This window comes from Callorhinchus milii, unplaced genomic scaffold (assembly GCF_018977255.1).
Source record: "Callorhinchus milii isolate IMCB2004 unplaced genomic scaffold, IMCB_Cmil_1.0 Scaffold9, whole genome shotgun sequence".
NCBI classification, from domain to species: domain Eukaryota; kingdom Metazoa; phylum Chordata; class Chondrichthyes; order Chimaeriformes; family Callorhinchidae; genus Callorhinchus; species Callorhinchus milii.
The window spans coordinates 12,528,272-12,552,084 of NW_024704750.1; the positions used below are offsets into that span (position 1 = coordinate 12,528,272).

At 36.1% G+C, this 23,813-nt stretch overlaps 1 protein-coding gene across 1 annotated transcript in view; it reads left to right on the forward strand.

Moving 5' to 3' along the window:
• LOC103178557 (neuronal PAS domain-containing protein 3) overlaps nt 1-23,813 on the forward strand; it is a 328,481-nt gene that overhangs the window by 88,021 nt on the left and 216,647 nt on the right. Inside the window, exon 3 of the mRNA XM_007893378.2 lies at nt 3,893-4,137. Coding sequence (XP_007891569.1) covers nt 3,893-4,137 — 245 coding nt within the window. The remainder of the gene's footprint in view (nt 1-3,892; nt 4,138-23,813) is intronic.

Consider the following 23,813-nt stretch of genomic DNA (forward strand, 5'->3'; position numbering starts at 1 on the left):
AAGAATATTGTTCAGTTTGTTAAGGCACTAAAAATATGTAATGCATTGATGGGAATGCATCAAGTGTTTGAACATTTAAGTTAAAAGATTAATAACTTTGGGGTTTATTTTACATTAATAACTATGCGAGAAATTAAATGACACAGAGATATAAACCAAAGCATTACAATGTATACTGAGCACAATGTCTAACCCAGGACAGAATAGTTCAAGATCGTTTATTTTTACCACATAATCACATTTTAACAACATTTTAGCGCATAATGACATTTGTAATGTAGCATGAAGATTTCAGTCGACTGCTTTGTTAAGCGAGCAGTAACATGTGGTTAAACTGTACCTGTAGGGCAGATGAGTTTTATTTCAATAATCCACATATAATCTGGAAAGCCTTGTCATTGGAAGATGCATATTGCATTTCTTAAAATGCCTTTGAATGAAACAGTAAATTTACAATTTCTACTATTTATGCATATATTGTCTGTAATAGAAATATCAAGCCATAAGTGAAACAGAATTATTTTGTAACACAAGGAACAATTCCAGGACATTCATTCAGGCAATAGTTTACCAGATTCCACTGCCAACTTTTCACACTTAATTCTTTGTGTTAAACTGACAGCATTCTTTTTTTTCACAAACATCTATTGTTAGGACAATGATCCCAAGCAGAATTTATGAGAAATGGAATTATGTTACCAAGGAGATAGCATTTACTATAATGAAGAGTAGATCCTAGAAAATGGCCTCTTTTACTGCAGCTCAGAACAGAGCCACAAAAGCAATTGATTGGTCTTGGCATTTAGTCTTATATCAGCTGTGTCATCCATGGCTTCAGGAGAGAGAACACTAATCTAAAGTGACATATGTGTTCTGGCGGGCTTTTCTTTCCCTGATGAAAGCAATTACTCCATTCCTAAATGATAATTTGCTGGAGTTTCAGCCAGTTTAATTGATAATTTTTTTGTGCTCAGAAGTTCAATTGTAGAGTGATTAGTTGAACTGGTGAATAAAAATCCATGGTGTTAAAATACAAAAGTAATTTCACCTTGACAGGGCGTTAACTTATCGCTCTTAGAATATGGTGCTTTCCTTAAAGCTGATTGCATTTTATTAACTGGAAAAGTATTTTGGAGATAAATGGTATCAGAGTAATATACTAAAGTAACTGTTTTCAATACTAAAATGTTTAAATGTACAAAAAAAGGATAAAGGTCAAACATCTTATTATTACTTGGAAACTTGTAGCTCTGAACTTAATTCAACTTGAGTTTGTGGAACAAATTAATTGTTGCCTTTGTATCACATTTTAGATCTAAACATGCATTACAGCTAATACCATACGTTGCCCATCTATTGGTGCAGTTTTACTGATGTGTGCTAGAATGATCTGCAATGGGAGGCTTTTCCTTCATGTGAAGGAAACATGTTAAAAAAAAGTACTTCAGAATGGTGTTATAGATGTGTAAAACTACAAACTTCATGTATTTATACAAGGCAATTGAAAGTCCATAACGCCATTATTTATTTAGGAGGTAATGTTGAGATCTTTAAATTCCCCAAACGACATAACAAACAAATAATATTGCAGATGTGACCTCTGGTTCTGTTACAATATAGAAGTGAAGAAATGGAGGCTCATTTTTTCCCACACTCCGCAAGTGAGAGAATAATTTACTTTTACTATTGTTGTACTTCTGCTATAAATCAAGGGGACTGGATAGTGGCAGGCATATACAATGCTGTAACTTAATCAAGTAGATTATGAATGGCGTCAGAACCCTGAAACTTGTACAAGCTCATTGCCGGCTATTCATAACATGCTTTATTTTAAGTATGGTTTGTACTTGCTAACTGTGTAGTTTAATAAATTGAGTGAAACATTACTAAAGTGAAAGTTGCTGCCTAATTTTGTTTGCTACACTGAAGGCATTTGATGACCAATCTATTCTGTATGTGTGATATAAAAATTTAGGAGCAAATTTTCTTTTGCCAGTTAGCACTGTTTAGAATTTAAAGTCGAATGCTATACTGTAGACTGAGGCAGAAAATTGGCTGCAGTGGATTATTTCTCATTGTTCTTTCTCTTTTGAGAAAGGTCTGTAAACTTCACATGCATTAAGTTCTGTATCTTTCATTCAGAGGGAAAAATAGAAGAACAGTACTGGTGTGGTGAGGAGTGGTTTCAGGCTAAGTCAGTTTCAGGATCTGACACTATTCATAAACCATTTGATTGAGTTGTAGCCTTGTAACTCACTGTCACAATCTAGTCCTCTTGATCTGTAACACAGGTATGCCATCTGTGAGATGCATGGCTCTTACATATGTTTAAGAGTCAAGATCCTTGTTTGTGTCTAAGTTAATAGCCAATCTTTTTATTATTAAATTAAACATGCATTTATATGTTGGGTTCAGTTCATATTCTATTCATACTGTGCTGAAGAGATTTCTTAGCTTACACATATGGACTGACTGTACTGGCCAGATTGTTTGTGCTTCAATGGCATTGTATAAGGAGATATTGAAGCGAATTGTCAGCTGTGGTTTGTGGATTGTAGGTTGTATCCCGCTGTAGGCTTCAAGGGAAAGCTGTTATTTCCACTGGTCAGATTGTGCTCAACAGCCTCCTTTTCTGAGGATTTGCTGTTATCATGTTGTAGAAAACTCTAGAAACTGAGCAGGATCTGGAGTTGATTTTGAAGTATGTCGTGATCTTGACTGCCTTGTGAATTGCTCATTAGAGTGGGTGGCTGTTGGGGAATAACAGAACCTCAAGAAGTGTGCTCTTTTGATGACATAACCTCCGGCATTCCTCTGTCACAGAGTGGTGGAACGTAAGAAGCCGACATGAGAATATGTTTGTTGTGTGATTTTGAACTTTCTTTCCAAAATTATATCGCTTCTGAGTATTTGCCTCCATACCGCTACCCACTCTACTTCCATTATCTAGCAGACTGGACTTTGTCCAGGTCTCTTTCATGCTTTCTGTGCAAACGGGCAACTTGTGTAGGATAGAGATGGGTCTCACTACTTTTCCTAGATGGTGGGAAGAGAAATCTTGGCATTTGGCTTGTGCTAGAATCTGGAAATAATGGAACTCGTCAAATTAATAGGCAAATCAGTGAGTCACGAGTGTTTAGTGATATTTTGTTTTCTACTATATCAATCTCAAATTGATACCAGGTTTTGATTGCCAGGGTAACAGGAGGGGTTAGCTCTGTCATTGCCATGTCACTCTTTGAATTTTTCTAAAAATCCTAATTTCAAAAGATATTTCCTCTATCTTTCATTTTCTCTTGTGCCGTTCACTAGATCAGAGTGCTGATTGTAGCGAGGGGGCCTTGTTTCTTGGCGCCATTGCTTGCTTTTGTATTTATTAGGAGGTAATTGAGAATAGTTGTCCACCTTTTCACATTCTCTCTCCCTCTCTCTCTCCCTTCTTTACGAGGTATTGAACTTGAATTCAGTACCTTCAGCAATGATGTAAATTGGTCCATCTGAAACTGTGGGCAACAAATCCATGCCTTTTCACCTTGAAACACATTGTATAGGAGCGGTCATTCATCATGTCAAAGCTGTTAAAATACATGCATACAGTATTGTCTCCAACTGCAAAGGTGTTTTCCACTTTAATTTCTGATATAATCTTGTTCAGAAGAATGGAAGGACCCTTTGAACAGCCAGAGCATTCTCTTAGTCAACCAAAGATTTGCAATTTGGTTGTTTTCTTTTAGCCGTTGATTATCATCCTCAAAATGTAACGGATTTTATTGTAAATTTTATCTGACTTCTGCTGAATTTTTACTATGGGCAGAACCATATTTTTTAACCAGTGTTGATTTTTTACATTTTTTATCAGTGGTACTCATGTCAGTGTTTTTCTCCCCCTCAGTTTACAAGCCTTGCGAAAGGAGAAATCTCGAGATGCTGCTCGATCTCGCCGGGGAAAGGAAAACTTTGAATTTTATGAATTGGCAAAATTGCTCCCACTCCCAGCAGCCATCACAAGTCAGTTAGACAAGGCATCAATCATCCGACTCACCATTAGTTACCTGAAAATGAGGGATTTTGCCAACCTAGGTGACCCTCCCTGGAACTTGAGAATGGAAGGACCACCACCGAATATTTCTGTGAAAGGTAAGAAAATAAGTTTTTTTTTAGAATACTTTTACTGTCTTACTATTCATGTGCATATGCTATAAACATGATCATTTTTACCTCAAGATCTGAAAGCAGTTTGTGCTGGTGCATTGTATTCATTCTGGTTAGCAAAGACCAATACTTTACTTGGTTTTTAGTCTTAAAACCACAGACCTTTACAGCAATGAAGAAGGACATTCAGCTCATCATGTCTGTGCTGGTTCTTTGAAAGAGCGATCCATTAAGTTACATTTACCTGCCTTTTCCCTACACCCCGTCAAATAATGTATTTTGTATAATATTTTGTATAATGTAATAATGTATTGTGGAGTCCTGTAGCTCAGTGGTTAGAGCACTCGCTTTCCAAGTGAGAGACCTGAGTTCAATTCCAGGCAGGTCAGGGCGAAACCTTGGGCAAGTTTCCTTACTCCACACGCCTAATAATAATCCCTCCAAAACCAAAAACAGTAATAAAAATTGGTCATTTTCAATCTACGACTGTTTGTGGGACATTGCTGTGCGCAATTGGCTGCCGCGTTCGCCTACAAATATACAGTCAATTCCCTTTACAGTGTGTTCTGTGAAGCACTTTGGGACGTCCTCCCGACGTGAAAAGCACTATATCAAATGCAAGGATTATTATTACTATTATTTTAGATTGAATAGTAAGACACTTTTTAGATTTCTATCTATCTATTTCCCTTTTGAAAGCGAATATGAATCCTGTCTCGACCACTCAATAGCCATTTAGTAGAATACCATGTTTTAAAGTCTTCATAGGATTGAAAAGCATTACCTGGTGAGGTTGTGTTGTGGATCACCAGTAGCCACTCCTGCATTGATACTGGTTCCACTATCCAAGATACAATCCTAAAATAAAATGCCTGGAGAATGTAAAGAGCAATGAATATGAATTGGAAAAATAAACAGAACTTGATTTATCTTATTTAGTTCACTCCTGTAAGACATTTATGAAAATTAGTTGCATACAATATAATTTTAGATATATAATAGTGTCCTCTGAGATACTGTTGTATTAATGCTGGGATTTAAGTTATCATGGAGGATGATGGCCCTTCCAAAACTTTCCACGAACTCTGTCTTAATTCCCCCCCACCCACCTCAGCTTCCTGGACCTAATTCAAAAAAGGAGGGGCATTCTGCTCCTGTTTGGTAAGGGCGTACATGCCTGTTTTTGTGATTGGAAATGGAACAGTGCCGTTTTTTCAATAACTGGTGTGAGAGTTTACCCTTGACAGCAAGATATCTTTTCTGAGCCTCGGTTTGGGCACACATTCATTGGTCCCTGATCGAGTGGAGTACTCACATTTTTTTTGCCCCAGAGGAAAATGAGCTTGCCTTGATCTTTTATTTCATTCTCTTATCCATGGATTCGATGAGCTTCAGCACTGCTTTAGAGGCTTGGAAGTGAGATCTGAACACCATTATCTCCAAGGAGGAGTGGGAGGATATCTGTGCAACTGTATCTTGGATTACCCCTGGCGAGTAACTGAAAATTGGCCAATTTAAAATACTCCCCTAGACAGGCCTCAGAATGCTTACTATAATAGTTTAAAATAGTCTCTTAGGATTGCTGAAGGGGATGTATGGGTCATATTTTCCGGTCATGCACTAAGGTCCAAAAGGTCTGGTGAATGACAAGTTAATGTTAAATGTCTTTGAGGAATTGAGCAGCCTTTCCTGCTCGAATCGCATAATTTTTTCTTATCAATGCACTCAGTGAGCTCTAACTTTGCACAAGTGGTCTGGAGAAAGCAAAATATTTTTCTTTAAAAGCAAAAAATGTTTTGGTAAACTGACTGATCAGACTTGGTCCTATTCCTGCTTTACCAGTATCTTGGCGTTTTACCAGACTAACACACAATTATGCTTCACACTCCACATTCAACAAACTCTTTCCCTTGCAAGTGAGTCTGACTACCTTTGCTGTTATACGTTGGAATGTTGGATTATCTTTTCTCCCCCCCCACGTTAATTACCCCCAAAAATGTATCATAGTATTATCCTTACTGCTTATACTGTTGATTAGAATTACACTGCTGCATATTAACATTACAATGACACTGGCAATATGACAGTTATCCCTTACATTTCAATTTCTGAAACATTGAGTGCAGTTACGTACTGCCATAGTTAGTGCTAATAGTGGTATTTGAAAAGGGCAGATAAGAGATGGAGCACATCATTTGTAGATAACTGTATACAGAGAGGATGTTTTTAAAATTCCCCAAAATTATGCTCTGTTGGCCTGAATAAGTAGATTTCTGTTATAATTGTTATTCTATACTTTTTAAAAAAATAAGGTAAGCACATACCACTTGTATTTAAAAATAGAGGCCATTTGGAAAAGCATGTAAGAGAATTCACCGAATTTCTGAATTGGGAAAGAGTGAGGAGTATCGATTTTAGATCAAATTATCCCAAACTACTTACGGAATTTAGCAGATTAGGATAGAAAACAAGTTAATAATTTAGAACAGAGTGTTTATTAAATCTCAGTAGGATGTAATTCTTCTTATTCCAAATGGTAACTGGAAATATAAATATCAGTGCATTATCATTATTCAGATCACAAATTGGTGGAAACAAAATAGAGAACATCCTAAAGAATGTCCTGTGAAAATTGTTGTCTGTATTCTTCAATGGACATTTTTAATTACCAACTAATTGAACCAACTTGATCTAACATATGAAGAAGCATCCTGGCTAATTGCCTCTATTTAAAAAAGCTGTTAACATTATTATTTGAATTAATGCAATGTAAAATAACAGCTGCTAACCATCAACTGCTAACTGCTGCATTTAGCCAGACCTTTTCTGATTATGTGGTTCATCAAAATAGTTAAACTGGTTGGAGTTAGAATATTCACATTTAGATGAGGCAGCAGCTTAATCCGAAGTTCATTGCCATTATTGCGATCCAATATGCCAAAATACTTTCTTCTGTGCTATACTTTCTAATCTTCTAGAAGTATTGCATGATAATATATGCTAATGATTGCATATATCTGGTCTGTGCTGAGAAAGCTGGGGTCTGCCTATTGGTCTAAAGAGGAGAGAAAAATCAGCCAGTGCTCCTGTTCATGATCATTATCCAGTGGCCCCTGATGGAAAGTGCACACAGCTGTGGATGTAAAGGTGAGAGGAGTTTTAGCCTCAGCTGAGATATTCTCTATGGTTGAGCAGCCTGCCAGTAATTACTGTCTACAAGTCCTATATGAGCTGCAACTTCGTTTAGCTGAACATTAACAAAACTGAAGCCATCTTGTTTAGTTCTCAACAATCAACGTCTCGGGCAAATGGAACCAGTGTGTAACTTTGACATTGTGGTTAACTCCAGCTTCAAATGCTTTCTTCCAACTCTTGAACTTTGGCCACTTGCCTTTGCAGTTGAAGCCCCATCCATACTTTAATACCTCAAGATTAAACAAATCAGTACTGCCCGCATCGACCTCTCTAGCTCCACAAGCTTCAACAAACTAAAACGCTATAGCACATATCCTCTCCTCACTAGACTTTACATACCTATCACCCCCAACCTCGCCAGTCTCCATTGGCTCCTGGGAAGTCCAGTGGAGTGACATTAAAATCCTTGTCCTGATTACATTTCTTTGAGTTGCTTCTCCTAGCTGAAGAAGCAGAGAGGTGTTTGCTAGACAATGCTATGTTGTTTTAGCTGGTTAAACTCCAGGAGTTTCATTGTAATTTATTTCAACCAAGCTATTCTCCTGTCAATTTTCATGTGGTAAATAATCACAGTTCATATCCCTTTTCTTGACTAATAATTTTTGCTGTACACATCTGTGAATATTGCATACTTCCTTATTACTCCCACATAGGCACCATCCTTACCTATAACAGAAAAAAGTTGCATTTGAAATAAAACCTGCATCTTCAGTGTTGTGAGTCTTATGAATCTTCAAGGTGCTTGGCCCTCTTGTTAAAATTGTTGTGTGCAGTCTCCCACAGCTTGTGCGTGTGTGTGAGTGTGAAGGGGTGAGTGAAAATAGGCATTCTGCTCATTATTTATTAAAGCTATCAAGATTTGTGTCCACATGTTTACTCTGGGGGACAGATTGTGCCACAGCTAGGGGTTCGTCTTAGATGGATCCTCAGTTTAATTTCTCATCTACTGGACAGCAACTATGGATGAAGCATTCCTCCAAATATCAGACAATAAACTTGAGCAAAAAGATGTATGAAGTTCGTGGATGTGTTCGATTCAAGAAGAAGCACTGTATGGTGCTTGCTTTCTTCTTGTAGACAATGGGCAGGTTGCTCATTGTTTGTAATTGATTATGAGATTCATTATCTGATTCTATTATGTGGCATTACTAATGTTCTTTTTTTTAAAAAAAAGCTACATGCTTGAATTCCTGCTGGGTGAAACTGCACAGTGTTATTTTCAATTGAAGGTCAACTTGGAAAGGGCCAACTTTTCCGGACAGTGGGTTCACAGATTATCTTAGAATCTGAAATATTCTAGATATGTCTCGCATAAGGGTAACTCAGAAATTAATTTTAAGAGTTGAGCTGATAATTATAAATGCAACACTAATAATTATTCATACCTCATTTTGTGTGTGAGGGGGGAGGGGAAGGAGAGAGCATATTTCCAGGTATCAGTCATATTTTGCTGTTGTGTTAACCGTTTTCTTCAGATCTAGATTATCATTATTTGGTAATTACAGGGATCATTTTTAACATATTAAGCATGGTTTTTGCAGCTAAATGCGATTTGGTGCTTTCCGTTCTTGAATGGCAGGAATTATGGTGCTGCTGACAGAAGTGCTGTTCTTGTTTGTTCCTAGATTGACAGCATGCATGAACAGTTTCTCTATTAAGATTCCTAATGGACAACACTTATAAATTCACCCCCTAAACAGTTTTCATTGCTATTTCAATCAATGAGGATACTAAACATCATAAAACTAAGGGTTTTTGAGAGTTGCACCTTTTAGTTTGGTAGATATGATAGCTTAGCTATAAAAGTAAAATTTGAAGAATTGCATGCTTAAAATTAGAAATGTTATAATAGCAAGCAAGTACTTTGTTTGTGCCAGTTGCATCTTACTCTGAGTACCGTACTGGTGATGCTTCTCATAATTTGATTCAACAATATTAGGTGGAAGGTAACAGAGTTGCATAAATCTGCAAATAAAATTTAGATATATCATGTAACAATAGAGGTTCCTGTCCTCACCTAATGCTCACATATGCACACTTTTCTGTATTGATCACTGGGTAGCTTTCAGGAGTGTGAGCCTTAGTCACTTTATTAGTTTCTCACTTCTTATCCTAGGGTATTGTGGACAATTGTAATACCCCCATTGCTGTGCTGACTGAGATCAGTTAAATCTAGAGCAAGAACAGGGATTGAAATTGTGACTTTCCTGGACTGTATTTCATTCTTATGAAACAGAGACATCCGGAAACACCCTGCAGTGTCTTTTGTTAATGAAAGGTACTAATAAATTGTGATGGAGCATGTTATATCTTGAGATATTCTAAATCTGTGAATTTGTAAATGTACCAAATCCAAGGGTAATCATTGTAAACCCTGTTCATTTGTTTAATCTATTGTCACCACCTCACATTGCCTCACAAATCAAATGATATATCCAAAGGTGTGTTCGCCACACAGTTGGAATGGTGCTGTATGATAAACATTGCATATTAATTTATGGTTTTGTATCTAATGCAGACACTGTATTAGGGATTAAGTACCATGTAGATGTGACCTAAATTGGATCTCCCATGTAACTTGGGTAAATGCTTGCATTTCTGGTGTTAGAGTTCCTGAAAAACATTAGTAGTCAGGAAACCATTTCTGTTAACTTTCCTCTGGAATCTCTCGATTGAGAAGACCAAGAGGTGGGGAAGTAAAAGTAAATCAAACAAAATCAGTAGTATTACTAACAAAATGTAAAACTTGAAGCTAGTTTTTTTATTTATTAAAATATTTATTAAGTAAATTTAATAATATAATTTAATAAACAGGTGGAGTCTTGGTGAGTGCACTGAGGAACAGAAAAGTGTATAAAAATGGTAGGAATATTCTTTAGACTCTGATGCCTTAACAGCGTAATGTGTGTACTGTATATGCAGATCAGGTAGTGTGGTCATAATAGGATATTTTAACTTGCAGATTGTGGCAGCAATATGGCACAATTGGAAAAGGAATTAAGCTTATTGAATGCGTTCAGGGTAGTTTTCCAAAACAGCATGCCTTAAAATCACCAATGGAGCAGGCGATACTCAATTTAGTTATGATTAATGAACCAGAAATAGTTAGCAATCTGGTGGTAAGAGAACATTTTGGGAATAGACTATAATATAATTGAATTTCGTATCAGGTTTAAGGAGAGGAGAAAGGGTCACAAACCAAAGTTTTGAACTTAAACAGGCCAATTTTGAAGGAATTTGTATCAGTCACCAGGCCGAGCCAGTTTCTTCCCGAGGACATTGAAATAAACTGGTGAAGATAATAAGTATGCATTTTTATAATCTTCAAAAGCTGCCTGGTTTGAGGATTGTAAGTTAGCACACTTTTTATGAAACAGAACTAGACAAGCCAAGTAACTAAAGGCCACTGAAATGGTGCAAGATGAATCAAAAAAATGTGAACATAGTTTTGTGAAAGGCACATTATTAAATAGTTAACAGAACCACTGAGATGGAAGACAACCAATTGCTGTCATCCTCATTGTATTTCAGAAGTCATTTTGATAATGTATGGATAAAAGTTTACCAACTAAAATGAAAGCACTTGGAAGAGCCTCATTCAAGTGATTAATATATATTAAAAACTAGCAAGAATCCCAAGATGGACTTGTGAAGTATTTTGCTCATAACCTATTTCCAGGCAGAAATGTTCCTGTTTATCACTACTTTCAATTTCTTGTTTTTATGCTGATTGCGTATCTTGTTTCACGATTTATCCTATTCTTCTCACCTTACCTTGATCATTCACGTTAAACCTTGTTAAACCCTTTCTGAAAAAATCCAAAATATCGTTTGACTGTATTACACTTGTTCAACATTTCAGTAATATCTTTGAAAAACATCAGCAAGTTACTTAAGCATGACCTCCCTTGCTGAATCACACTCACCGACCTTTGTGTATGATCACCTTTTGAAAACTGGATCGTAAGTTGAACTGTCTTTATATTTGCATGTCTGGTGCACTTGTGTACCATTGTATGCTATGCTGGCCTGTTATTGATAAGTCCTTATGTATAATGCATTTTCTCACTGGAATGGATTGACATTGAAAACAGTTGTAAACTCTCAGTGGTTGTGTTGAGGAACAATGACCTAAAACCAATTTGCATATTTCTGCATTTGGCGTGAAGTTAGCTGTGGCTTCTTAGATCTTACTGTATAGAACAGCAGAAATTAAGTTGGATGTAACTCTTTGTTTACTCTTGTGCATGTTGCCTGGCATTCTAGACCTTATCACTTCTGACACTCTTCACTCCCACTCCTGTTATTTACTTTCGCCCAACAACTCAGAGAGTTGTCTCTCTTTTGACGGTATCTGACCGTATGCCTTAAGAGTAAATTAAATCCTTTCCAAATGTATCCCATTTCCTTTTCACCAATCTGCTGCCTCTGCTCTCGTATTGCTTTGTGAAATGTCAGTCAGCCCTCTCCATAAACATACTAACATTCTGGAGATGCCTGAAACCTTGTTCAGAGAAACTCATTCTTTCCTTACATTCCATTAAGTTCCTTGCCCAAATTCCCATTTCCATATGGCCTTGGTCTGACATCATAGTTTCTAGCAATTCTACCTTTACCATCCCATTACCCTCTCCTTCAAGATCCTCATTATCTTTTCTGGCTTTTTGTAACCCTCTTGTCCGTTTTCGCTCAGCCTATGCAACTTCTCCAATTTATTTTCCTGTTTCCTCGCCCACAACACAAGCTTGCCAACCCTTGTGCTTGCTATCATGTGTGACCTTCCCTTCCTCCTTTTACTCCTGAGAAAAGCTACCACTTGATTATTCATTAGGCTCAAAGCCCTCCATTCACCTTGACATTGGCCCCTTAGTCATTCTACTTCAAATAGCTTTACCTCCATCAAATCTCAAAAGGACTATCTTGAACATTAAGCACTGCCATGGATTACAAACCAACGGCTGTAGGCTTGACTATCTCAAGAAATATTGCCTCTCCCTGTCTGAAGCCAAATTTTCCCATAACTCCGATATCATTCAAGAAGACGAGGAGAATCCCTACTTAAAGTGCATAGAAAGCATCCCAGCCAATACTGCTCAATCAGGCGAGAGAGAATATTCATGAATTTATGGCATTTAGTTGTCTTCAAGTTAGTATTCTGAGACTTGGGTCTTTTCACTAAGATGGTAAACAAAGCACAAATGTTGAAGTATTTAGCTATCAAAATTAAAACCAAAGGACTAAGAACAAACTCATTTTATTTGTAGAGAAAGAAAAACTGTAATGTGTAAAATGTTGGCAGCTGTATATTAATGTACCTTCTTTGTCTGGAAAAAATATTACAACGAGCGAGTAATCTTTTTTCTGTAAGAATTTACTGCAGTACAGTGTAAAAAAATTAGATCCCATGTTTGCACTATTTTTAATATTGACTGACAAAGCTCAAAGGTACACATGTTGAAAGAGATTAATATTTGTTGTTCATTGCTGCTTTATGCTCATTTGTCTCGAGCAAGTAGCAAGCAAAGGTGCTAAAGAACCATTCCCCTTTCACTACTTTATCCATAAGTGGTGAGAAATGAAGGTCATATGAGATGGTGTTCGTTTTATGGTTGTGCAGTGGGATTACTCGGATGATGTCCATGATGTAAAATAAAACCTGGATTGATAGGTATGGAGCAGTCCTCTGGCTCCTGATAATTGTTCAGAATGCTGAACAGGCTGCACCTGGGTGTTGGCAATGCCCTTTTTACTTGAACACAAATGAGCCTGGAATGTCATAGATTACTACATGTAAATGAATTATTATTTAAGCAGCTATGAATGTAGTTTTCTCATTCCTAAGCCATGTTGTAACAAAAATTGAATGACAGTGAGCAAAACGATAGTAATTATAAAAGTAATTACAAAAGTCTGATGATGCCCACAGGTTTTGTATAACTAAAATTAGTCAGGAAATTGCCTTAATTTCTGGCAAACTGCTGCTTACTCACCCATACAGTTTTGTTCTTCCGCCCCCGCTCGATATAAGTTTAGCATAACTTCCCTGCTTTTCATTTCTATTCCTCTAGAAATGAACCCCAACGCTTGGTTTGCTTTTTATTAACCTGCCTTAATGGCCTTATTAACCTGCATTGCTACTTTTAGCAATTTGTGTATCTGTATCCCTGGATCCCTTTGCTCCTCTACCCCATTTAGATTCTTATTTTCCAGGCAGTATGTGATCTCCTTATTTCTCCTACCAAAATGTACCACCTCACACTTATCTATATTGAAAATAATGTTTTAAACAGAGTTCATCCTCTTATTCCTTGGAACTTGATGATAGCTTGGCCTAATACTTAAATGAATGGAGGATGCTTCAATTTGAAGAACAAATATGATCTTAGCAGTTGGGCAACCTATCATTCCTACAATAAACCAAGTTAATCAAAATGAGTCATTTACCAGCAATTATTTTATCTTTCCTGTTTACTTAGTTGTAATTATGTTGCAATATATTATTACAATTGCAATTGTCCTATATTGTATTTGCAGTATTGTTAATTGTGTCAGCTTGCTCTTGCTGACAGGTCCTTATAATGGATGATTTGTTTTTAGATAAGTTGTAGAAAGTACTTGTACCAGGAGATGGAGAAATATACATGTTTACCAATCTTACATAGAATAAACAGAATAATTTTAATGTAAAAATAGAAATATAGTGATTGCTTTGTGGTAACAATAGAGTTGTCTCAATTCAGATTGAAAACTAATTTGTCAAGCAAACCACAGCATAGTTCTATTTTGGTGTTGGAGAAAATTTATTTTCCGTGCTGGAACACAGGTGTATTATTTACTGAGCTTATTGGCAGTACTACTACCAATCTCTCATGCACAATACAACCTTGGGAGTTATTAATCCTTGAATAGTCACCTACTTTCCTCAAGTTAGCAGTGCATACCATGGTTTGTATGTATCAAGAATAATGGGAAGCTACTCAATCCTGTTGACTGATTTTATTCTTCTGGCCCAGAATTGCTAAGACAAACTGTTGTCCCAAATAAAATCACATAATTCAGCACAGACTTAGGACTGAATGTGAGGCCTTTCAGGTCAGCATGGTTCGGTTTGCACCATCCAGTGTAATTATCAATTGAGCCATTTTTCAATTGTGGTATTTATACGTCTCGAAGACGTGATAAGGCGGTATATCAAATGCAAGGATTATTATTATTATATAGAAATATAGAAATTTGTAAAGACATGGCAAGTTCTAAAGTTTGAAAGATATTGTAACTCTTAGACCCCTAATTGTTTTTTTTCACCTAAATGCTGTGCAGATCTTTTGTCAGGAAGTCTGTTCTGTATATTTGTCACCTCTGTGTGGTTATATGTAAAATGGGAACTACATTTGTTTGTTTTGGGTAAGGACCACCTCAGTGTTCATTTGTGTCAAATAAGTTTTATTTTCATTTAGTAGAGGAGAGGTAAAGATGTTTTTGTTTTTTGTTAGCTGTTCTTGCAACATGATTTTATAAACTTCTAACAAAACATTGTAACATTGTGCAATAAAGTTTAGCTACAAATAATTTTACATTATCAGTTTTTGTTCATTTGAGATGATGCATATATTTTGGGTAATGTTAGACATTTTTAAAAACCAAACATAATTGCAATTAATTCATTTGGCATGCAAATGATTTCAAAATGTAATTCAACTGAAATCCAGTGACACTGTTATTAATCTTATAAATTAGAAGAAGGTTATTAAACAATTAAATCCATTATTGCATGCAATGAATCAATATTTAAACCTGCAGTATCTCTGCATTGTGATTATTATGGTATTATTCAAGTGCAAATCTGTTATTAAAACAATGAAATTGGTGACTTTAATAACTTTTTTTATTGAAATCATCTGGTCATTGTTCCATCACCATTGTTTTCTACTACAAAATTTGTTGCAATGGATTTCCTCCTGTGTTATTTACTCTGTTATTCTGCTATATTCCTACTCTTACTCTTCAACTCATTGGAGAGATCAGATGGATATTGCTGTATTGATTCATCCTTTGTTGTAACATCAGTGCTACCACTGAACATGCGAACAGTATATTACCTTTCCAAAGGGATGCAATTGCTAGTAGTGATGAAATGGATTGCAGAAATAAGTAAGGTTTAATTGGTCGGCCGGATCATTGCAATTTTTTTNGAGAAATTTAGTTGAAGAGATAAGGTGCATGATGCAAGATACCACAACCAAAGTTAAAAGATGAGATAAAGTTGTGGTTGGGCGTCGCCTGGTTTGGATCTGAAAAATCTGTAGATTTAAATGAAACATAAAACTGAGTGGAATTATGTTTCGTGCAGTACTGGGAAAGAATAGATTAGAATATAAAAGAATGAAAGTTTAGCTTACATAACTGTGAAGCTGCAGGAAGGAGAAAGGGTGCATAGAATGCAGTTGTATTTAGGAAAAACAAGAGAAGAAAGTTTAGAGGTATAATGTCCATAGTAATATTACTAAAATAGAGATAACAAAGATTGCAACACAGAGAGGTTAGGAACTAGAGGTGAGGGATGGAATGTGAAACAATTGACTGAAGAGTATCTCCGTATATGTTTGTACTATTCAAGTCTTGAGGACAATTTGTGAGGAAGTACTTGAAAATTGTTGTAATTTTTCTAGAAGGTAGCCAGGATTCCTTTGATCACTCACTTGGATGGTTTGTAGACGTGAACACATTAGTTTCAGCACCTTGGACAAGAGAAACGATTGGAAAAAAAGCATGAATTCTGTTCCTGGACACTTTTTGAAAGTGTTTGTCTGTGGGGTGTTAGGACAGGATCATGATGATTTGTGATGCTCCCTACAGTCAAAGCTCCTGCCAACACTCGCTGCAGGTGATTGCATGAGAGGAATGGCCATTTGGACAAGGTATTAGTTTGCCTCAGTCTCTGGAATTGTACTCTAGTATGAGTTAACATCTCTAGGACCAAAGGTGATGTCATTTCAGAAGATCTACATATTTTACTACAGGGCAATTGTTTAAATCTTTGTACCCTGAGAGGATCAAATGTCACTGAATGGAGGAGAAGCAGTTTTGGAGATAAATGCCACAAGTGAACAATTATTTTTGTTTTGATGTTGTTGCAACACTGTATAGAGAAAGAAATTATTTTTCAGTGTGTGAAGTAGTACTATAATTGAATGCTATTGCTAGAAGTTGTTCTGTATATGTTACCTTTTAAAATCCACATGGTTTGAAGTAAGGATTTTGCATTATTTTGTGCTTTATCTATTAGAACAGTAATATAATAACAATTAATAATAATAATCCTTGAATTTGAGATAGCACCTTATTATAATAATAAAAATACTTGCATTTGATATAGCACCTTATCACATTGTTGAGATGTCTCAAAGCGCTTCACAGAATATACTGTAAAGTGAATTGACTGTATATTTTGTGGAACTCTATCCGCCAGTGCCTTCGCCTTGCCTCCTCCCTTTCCTCCTTCAAGGCCGGTCTCAAGACCTTTCTCTTTGACCGTGCCTTCAGCTCCCCTCTCGACTCTCTACCCCCTCCTCGCTCCCTCCCTTCCCTCCCCTCACCCTGACCATATCCCCCTTGCCCGGGTACTGACCCTACAGTACAGCGCCTTGGGACGTCCTCCCGACATGAAAGTCGCTCTATAAATGGAATCTTGTTGTTGTTGTTGATGAAACACAGCATGTCTTATCATAAATTTAGCATAATATTTAGTAATTTTTTAATGTTCTCTCCAATGACATTTGGCTTTCTGCTCTGCGCCTGGCTTCCTCTTCTGGGGTGTAGTTGCACAGCCACTGCTTACCCTCAGACAACCCGCTCAAGTCAGGACCCTTGACTGAAGAATACATCATAGCCCAGCCTGACTTCTCCCCACCCAACTGTCACAATTGTACAACAGTAGAGGTGCTAAAGAGGAACCAGGAGCAATTTCCCATTCCTAACCCTGGCTGGGACTAACTTAGCTTTCCCATGTAACTATAGCTGAGAAACTCAGCTATAGTTAGATGGGAACAAACTCAGAAACAAACTCAGCACCGACTTGGATTCGAACCATCAGGTCTATAAACTGCAATTATAGCCACTACAACATGGGGCTGCCTCAGTTTAATTTCTAAGTTTATACATTTTTGCAGATTGTGAAAATCCTTTCCATAAAACTGAAACAGGGCCACCAAATCCATCTGCATGTTTTAATGTTAGTAATTAGTCCTTGTACAGATGTAAATGGTCTAATAATGAAGAAATAAATCATGGAGTGACACATCAAATGAATATGGAAAGTGTTCCTTCTTGTGCACTGCTTGACCATTTAGTCATCTATAACTAATTTGCACACAATATGTGTACAAAGCAGATACAATTATTGATTAATTGATATACTAATAGTTCTTGAGGATTGCTAATTAAACATTTATAAGAACCTTATGTCTAGAACTGAGCAAATCTTCATGTGTACAGGACAAAGTAAGGCCTTTACCGATTTACTGTATGAAAGAGACGCTGATTGTAGTAAGTGGTGCCAATTTTCAAAATGTCCTTTCTTTTGGTCTCCAAAGACCTTGCAGCATTTTCCCAGCCAAATGGCCTTACTCTTAGGTGTTGCAGTTTTGCTCATGAGCTGGCTGAAGAGGTGCACTGATATACAACAGCAACCTGCATTTATATCGTGCCCTTCACATCAAGTATGTCTCAGAATGCTTTACAGTGAACTGCCAGACAATACAATAACCTAGACATTTCTGTAGCACCTTTCATGTCGGGAGGATGTCTCAAAGCGCTTAACACTGCTGGCTAGGCACCTGAGCTGGGGGTGGAAGCTGAAGAGGTTGGGGAGGGGAAAGCTGACCGAAAGGAGTATGTCTTGAGACGGACATTGATGAGACACTGAGCGCATGCAGGAACAGGGTAGTGTTAAGGTGGCTTTCGAAGATAGCGAGGGCGGAGAGATGGTGAGGAATTCCAGAGGTTGGAAGCATAGTACCTAAAGGCTCAACCGGAGATGTGTTGTGTTTACATCTTGGGTTTCACAGCAAATGCATCTTTTCATGATTTGGGTGAAATTGCATAAGACTTTTCTATCTTTGACATTTGTACAAGGAAGTTGATTCCCTTGTCCAAAAATGCTATATGAAAAACATGTACACATGAATAAAACTATTTTGTGTTTATGATTTATGATATGAGGGTCTTTGATTTTACTTTCTTGGCAGTAGCATGATCAGGAGCAAAGTATTTCTTACTCTAATGTAAAGTTCTTTGAGATTTGCTTGGGGGTGTTTTCTGTATTCATTAGATCCTAATATTGATTTCTCGTGTAGTAGATTTACATTATCAAGTTTGCTGTCAAAGTAACTGAGAATATTTTAATAATAAGTTAACATACGCAAATGTGTGTTCATTCGTTTTTCAGATGTGTAAAATGCATTAAATGTGCAGCACAGCTTCACTACTAATGTTGATCTTCCTAAATGTTTCTTTACTCATATGTATCTATAAAATACTCTTCACGTTATTTTATTAAATATTGTCCTTCGAAGTCAGTGATGTTATCATTCACATTTCATTTACGTCCCTAGCTACAAATGATGCTTCCTGCCATGAAGGATAAAAATAGGTGGAAACAAGAAAATCTCCATTCTAAAATAAAAATTCTTCTAAACATGCACAAAAACCATTGGTTTGCAGCTCAAATAAAGTGTGCTTGCTATCTTTTGGATGAGAAGTTAAGATGATGATTCAGGTGGATGCTAAATATTATACAGTATTACTTGGAAGAAGAGCAAAGAGTTCTTCTCGTTTTCAGCCCAATGTTCCCCACCGATTCACTATAGCAAATCTAAGACATATAGGGCTTGAAGAGTTGAAAAGCTTTGTTGTCTTTTGTAAATTTCAAACGAAGTATTTGGAAGATCTTTCAAACTGTATTCAATAATCTAATTGCAGTGGGCCCTAAAACATTTGCAACATTATCCATGTCACCTAAGCAGTTGAACACCAACATGGGGAATATGAATTAAGGCTGGATGTATTTTCTGAATTACACAGTCTGTGCTTGTAATTGTTTCCTCCAAGGAATGTATGGAACATCATTTTTATTTTTTATGTTGTAATATTTCTATGTTGGGGTTTAAATGTTACTTGGATGAAGTATGGATATTGAAGCATAAAGAATTAAATGTAACTCGATAATGTACTGTTGTGATGAAATCTTCTTTATGGATCCAACAAAATGACTTGGGTCACCAGACCTACTTTTGTCTGCCAACCTTTTCAGTCCACTACCTGCATAATTACAAAGCCTGCAAGAAATAATTCAGATCAGTGCTCAGATAGCTGCATGAAAATCATATTGTTTGAAGTCTTCTCTGAAAGCACAGCATGAAGCTCAAATAAAGTGAAGGACATTCGCGATCACAAGTAATGTCCTTAATAATCTTGTTAGTCTAGTCTTTCTCTGTATGAGACAAATGGAGTATTATTGGCTTATAGGGTGCAGTAAATAATTTAGTTTCCAATATGCAGCCTGGTCTGACAGTAAATTAAAATGACTTGAAAAAGGCTTGTTGGATGAAGTAACCTAACCATTCAAATATAATTGGCACAGGTGAGGCTATAAAAAATATTGTTTACAATTAGCCCATGTTATCATTGGATTTTATAAATGCACATGAATCAAATCGCTTAGAATTAATTTCTTGATATTATGCTTTTAAAATGACGATGTCAAGATCACTGCAGGAGACAACAGTTGGCTGGTGTTTCTGTCTTTGTAGTAGGGATTTGATGTTTATTGTCTCATTAACAAGCTTAAGATACCAGAATAAGATAATGTTTTTCTAAAAAAAATGTCTTACCATTAAGTTGAAGCTTTTGCTGTTCATTCTTTGTATCGCTGTGTAGCCATGTAATACATTGCATTTACAATTGTACCAAACAATTGCAGGCAAATGGTAATGTTCCCTTTCTATGACTTCAGACTAAAAAATGCAATATATATAGGTTTAGTTGATTCAAAAAATTTCCCTACAAAAACTTTTTGGAACAATTTTTTAGAACTCATTTGATTTACCCCTCTGATTACTGAATGTTCTTTGATTACTCCTACACAAGGATTACTGTCATTATTAATAATACAATTGTAGATATGTTAATTATGTCTAGAAATTTAATATGGGAAGTTTTAACAAGTGCATTCCTTGCAATTGTAGTTCTCTTTATAGTGAGAATTTTGAGAATTTTGGTACATTTCAGCTGAATTTTAAGTGCCCATACATTGAGTGTTCAAGGAACATGTACACTAAGCGCTTTGGGACGTCCTCCCGACGTGAAAAGCGCTATATCAAATGCAAGGATTATTATTATTATTAACCTTATATTTTTGTTACACAAAAGTACTTTTAATAATATTAGTACTAGTTAAACCATACTTAGAAATGAGAAATTCATAAAACAATACTTAATTGGTAACAGTGTAATTTATGTGGTTATTTAGCTTCTCTTCATCCCCATCAGAAATCACTCGCCTTACCCCTTTCTTCCCTTTATCCAGCACTCCAAGACACTATCCTGCATTTAAGGTGTTGCAAATGCAAGGAATTGTGAATTTTACCTACATTATTTAATTCCATAGTTTTAGGGAGCATTTGAATGTGATGGCAGATGATGGTTTAATCACTAATGACTTAATTGACAAGATTGTAAATTTTCAAAGGATTCTGAAAATGATTCAAAAATTGTAGACAAACACCTTCGTCTATGGAACCAACAAGTCATGACAAACTAATCAACAAATTTTATCTGTGGCCATAACTTCCTGTTAGATTTTCTGACTTCATATATAAATATCAGATGTTGAGAAGTTCTCAGTTTAATTGATATTCTTAGCCTTGTCAAGAGTGTTGTCAAAAAACAGTCAACAAACAGAGCTAAAACATTCTTTTCATATTTATGGATTTGATTTAGCTTAATCAACTATGCAACTGAGATAGCAAAGTCATATAAATATGCTAAATTTGCTCTGAAAGATTGGGAAACGGTGTACAGTTGATGTGATTGCTTTCACCATTAACAGTTGATTCTATGTCCAAAGGTTATGGCTGAGTTGCCCTGATCTAATTGGAGAAATTTCACTTTAGTCAGACTCTAGATTTATTATTTGTATTTGTGTAGCATGCTAGAGCGTCTAGAATTTGGTAACTTGTTGAATTCAGTATTAAGGATTCAGTATTAAGGCTCTACTTAAGAATTTGCCAAATTATGAACACTAAAATGCTACATAAATAGAGTGAATCTGGACCTACGTGGGTTTTCCCCAAATATGAGGATCTATTATGACTTATAATATGTGAAAAGTTATTTTGAAGCTGGAACTTCAGTTTGCTTTGGAGAAGATCTATAATCTTAAAAAGCTTGTCCTCAGACAGGAAAGCTTCAATAAGCATAATTTTAATTGGAGAGAAATTCGAGGGAATTTATCTGCAAGATTGTTGCTCACTTTCCTGAAATTGCATTTAGATACTGAGAACGAATTCTGAAATGTTTACTTGTATCAATTAAACCTATGAAATTCTTAATCTGGTGTTGTTGTGTTTCTTTACATAGACCACGGATCAGGCACTACATTTGATGTCAGTATTTATTAAATACTGACAATGTAAGCATTTAAATATTATAGTCCCAGCTGAATCAGAAGGCCTGACCTTGAAAGTAAAGTGTAACATGATAGTTTGATCCATGAACTCTCCTGAGATTTGTAAGATATTCAAATTAAAATGACTAGGTTTAGCTATTAGCAGTGATTTTCGCCGCCTGGTTAATATTTACATCCAGGTCAGTATTCTTGATTTGTTTAACTATATGAGTTGTTGCACAATCATAGTTTACGCTCAATAATTCCTTCTCGCCTTTGAATATTGTCGGTCATTGCTATCAAGATTCTTGCTATTTGACCATTACAAATTGACCAAAATCAGTTTTTTGTGAATTATGTCTTAAGGTCTAAATATGTAGCTATATTTGGAGCTTATTACTTAGAGTATCTCCTAAGATTTAGACTCTTGAGTGAATTAGTTTCCTGTCATTACGATTACTACCTCCACTCACGTATCACAGAGTCTCTAGCAATATCCCAATGCACTTTCCATGGTCCCCAACCCTTGGCTCCTGTCAGCTTGTGCCTGAAACTAATACCCGAATTAGGTATATTGTAGATCTGTAGATTATTTCTGTTCTGATTTTCAATTTTCAGTTCAGCTAGCTCAGTTGCCATTGACATAATGAACTTTCACCTTCCATGTAGTACTTGCATGTAGAACTGTATATATCCAATGCCTCTGAAATACATTTTAAAAAAATATAGTATTCACTGCACAGCTGTTTTTTTCCACTGTTTTAGTTACCTCTGAAAGGGATTTTGTTAGGTTAGTGGAGCATGACCTGCTACTTTTGATTCTATGTTGACTTCCACTGGGTCTCTATAATCTGTGTGTAAACATTTTGCATTTTCCTTACTACAGTCAGTGAGTGAATTTGTTAACTGGTCTTTAATTTCCAGTTTTATGTAGCCTCCAGACATGAAAGGCACTAAATATGCAATTCATAGAGCGCCTTTCATGTCTGGAGGATGTCTCAAAGAATTTACTGTAAAGTGAAGCGACTGTATTTTGCAGACGAATGTGGCAGACAATTCGTGCACAGCAATGTCCCAAAACCAACCAAGAAGTGATTGACCAATTTTATTGGGAGGATTGTTGACTAGAAATATTGCAAAAAAATTTCTCTTCAGTCATCAGGTCCCAACTCATATGCTTTTGAAGATCTTACAGATATCAATCAAACCTCACCTATTGAGGATTTTGGGGATTACTTAACGATTCTGAGGAGTGGTAGATAATGCTCATGAATGTTTTGTGGTAACTTTTCATTCCAGGGGGATACTTAATACCTTAAACACAGCACAAAGATATTGGCAATTCAAATTCCTGTTGCTTTAAATGTATTTTGAACAGATAAAACCAAATGGGCCAAAGGGTGCTTTTCATCTGAATCTCTCTTGTAATATGGTGAAACATTATGGTGGCTTTTGAAGATTTGCACTTCAACTATTTTTGATGCTATAATCTTGTATATTTTTACTTATTTATATTCAAGTGGACCTTTTTATGTTGGAGAATTAGACACATAATACTGATAACTCTTACTTTGCTGAATAAACACGTTTTTAAAAAATGTATTTTTCTTTCAACTGATTTGCTTTCAGAAACTTTCAAATTGGAAGTAATTCTTGTTTTGAAACCAGCCACAATCTACTGATTTACTAGCTTAAAATAAGGAGTTTCTAGGCACTATCTTCATGATTGAATGTGAAGAAGACTGATTATTCCTGTGGTAACTTAATGTAATTGAAATACCTGCAAGGTTTGGTTCCAATT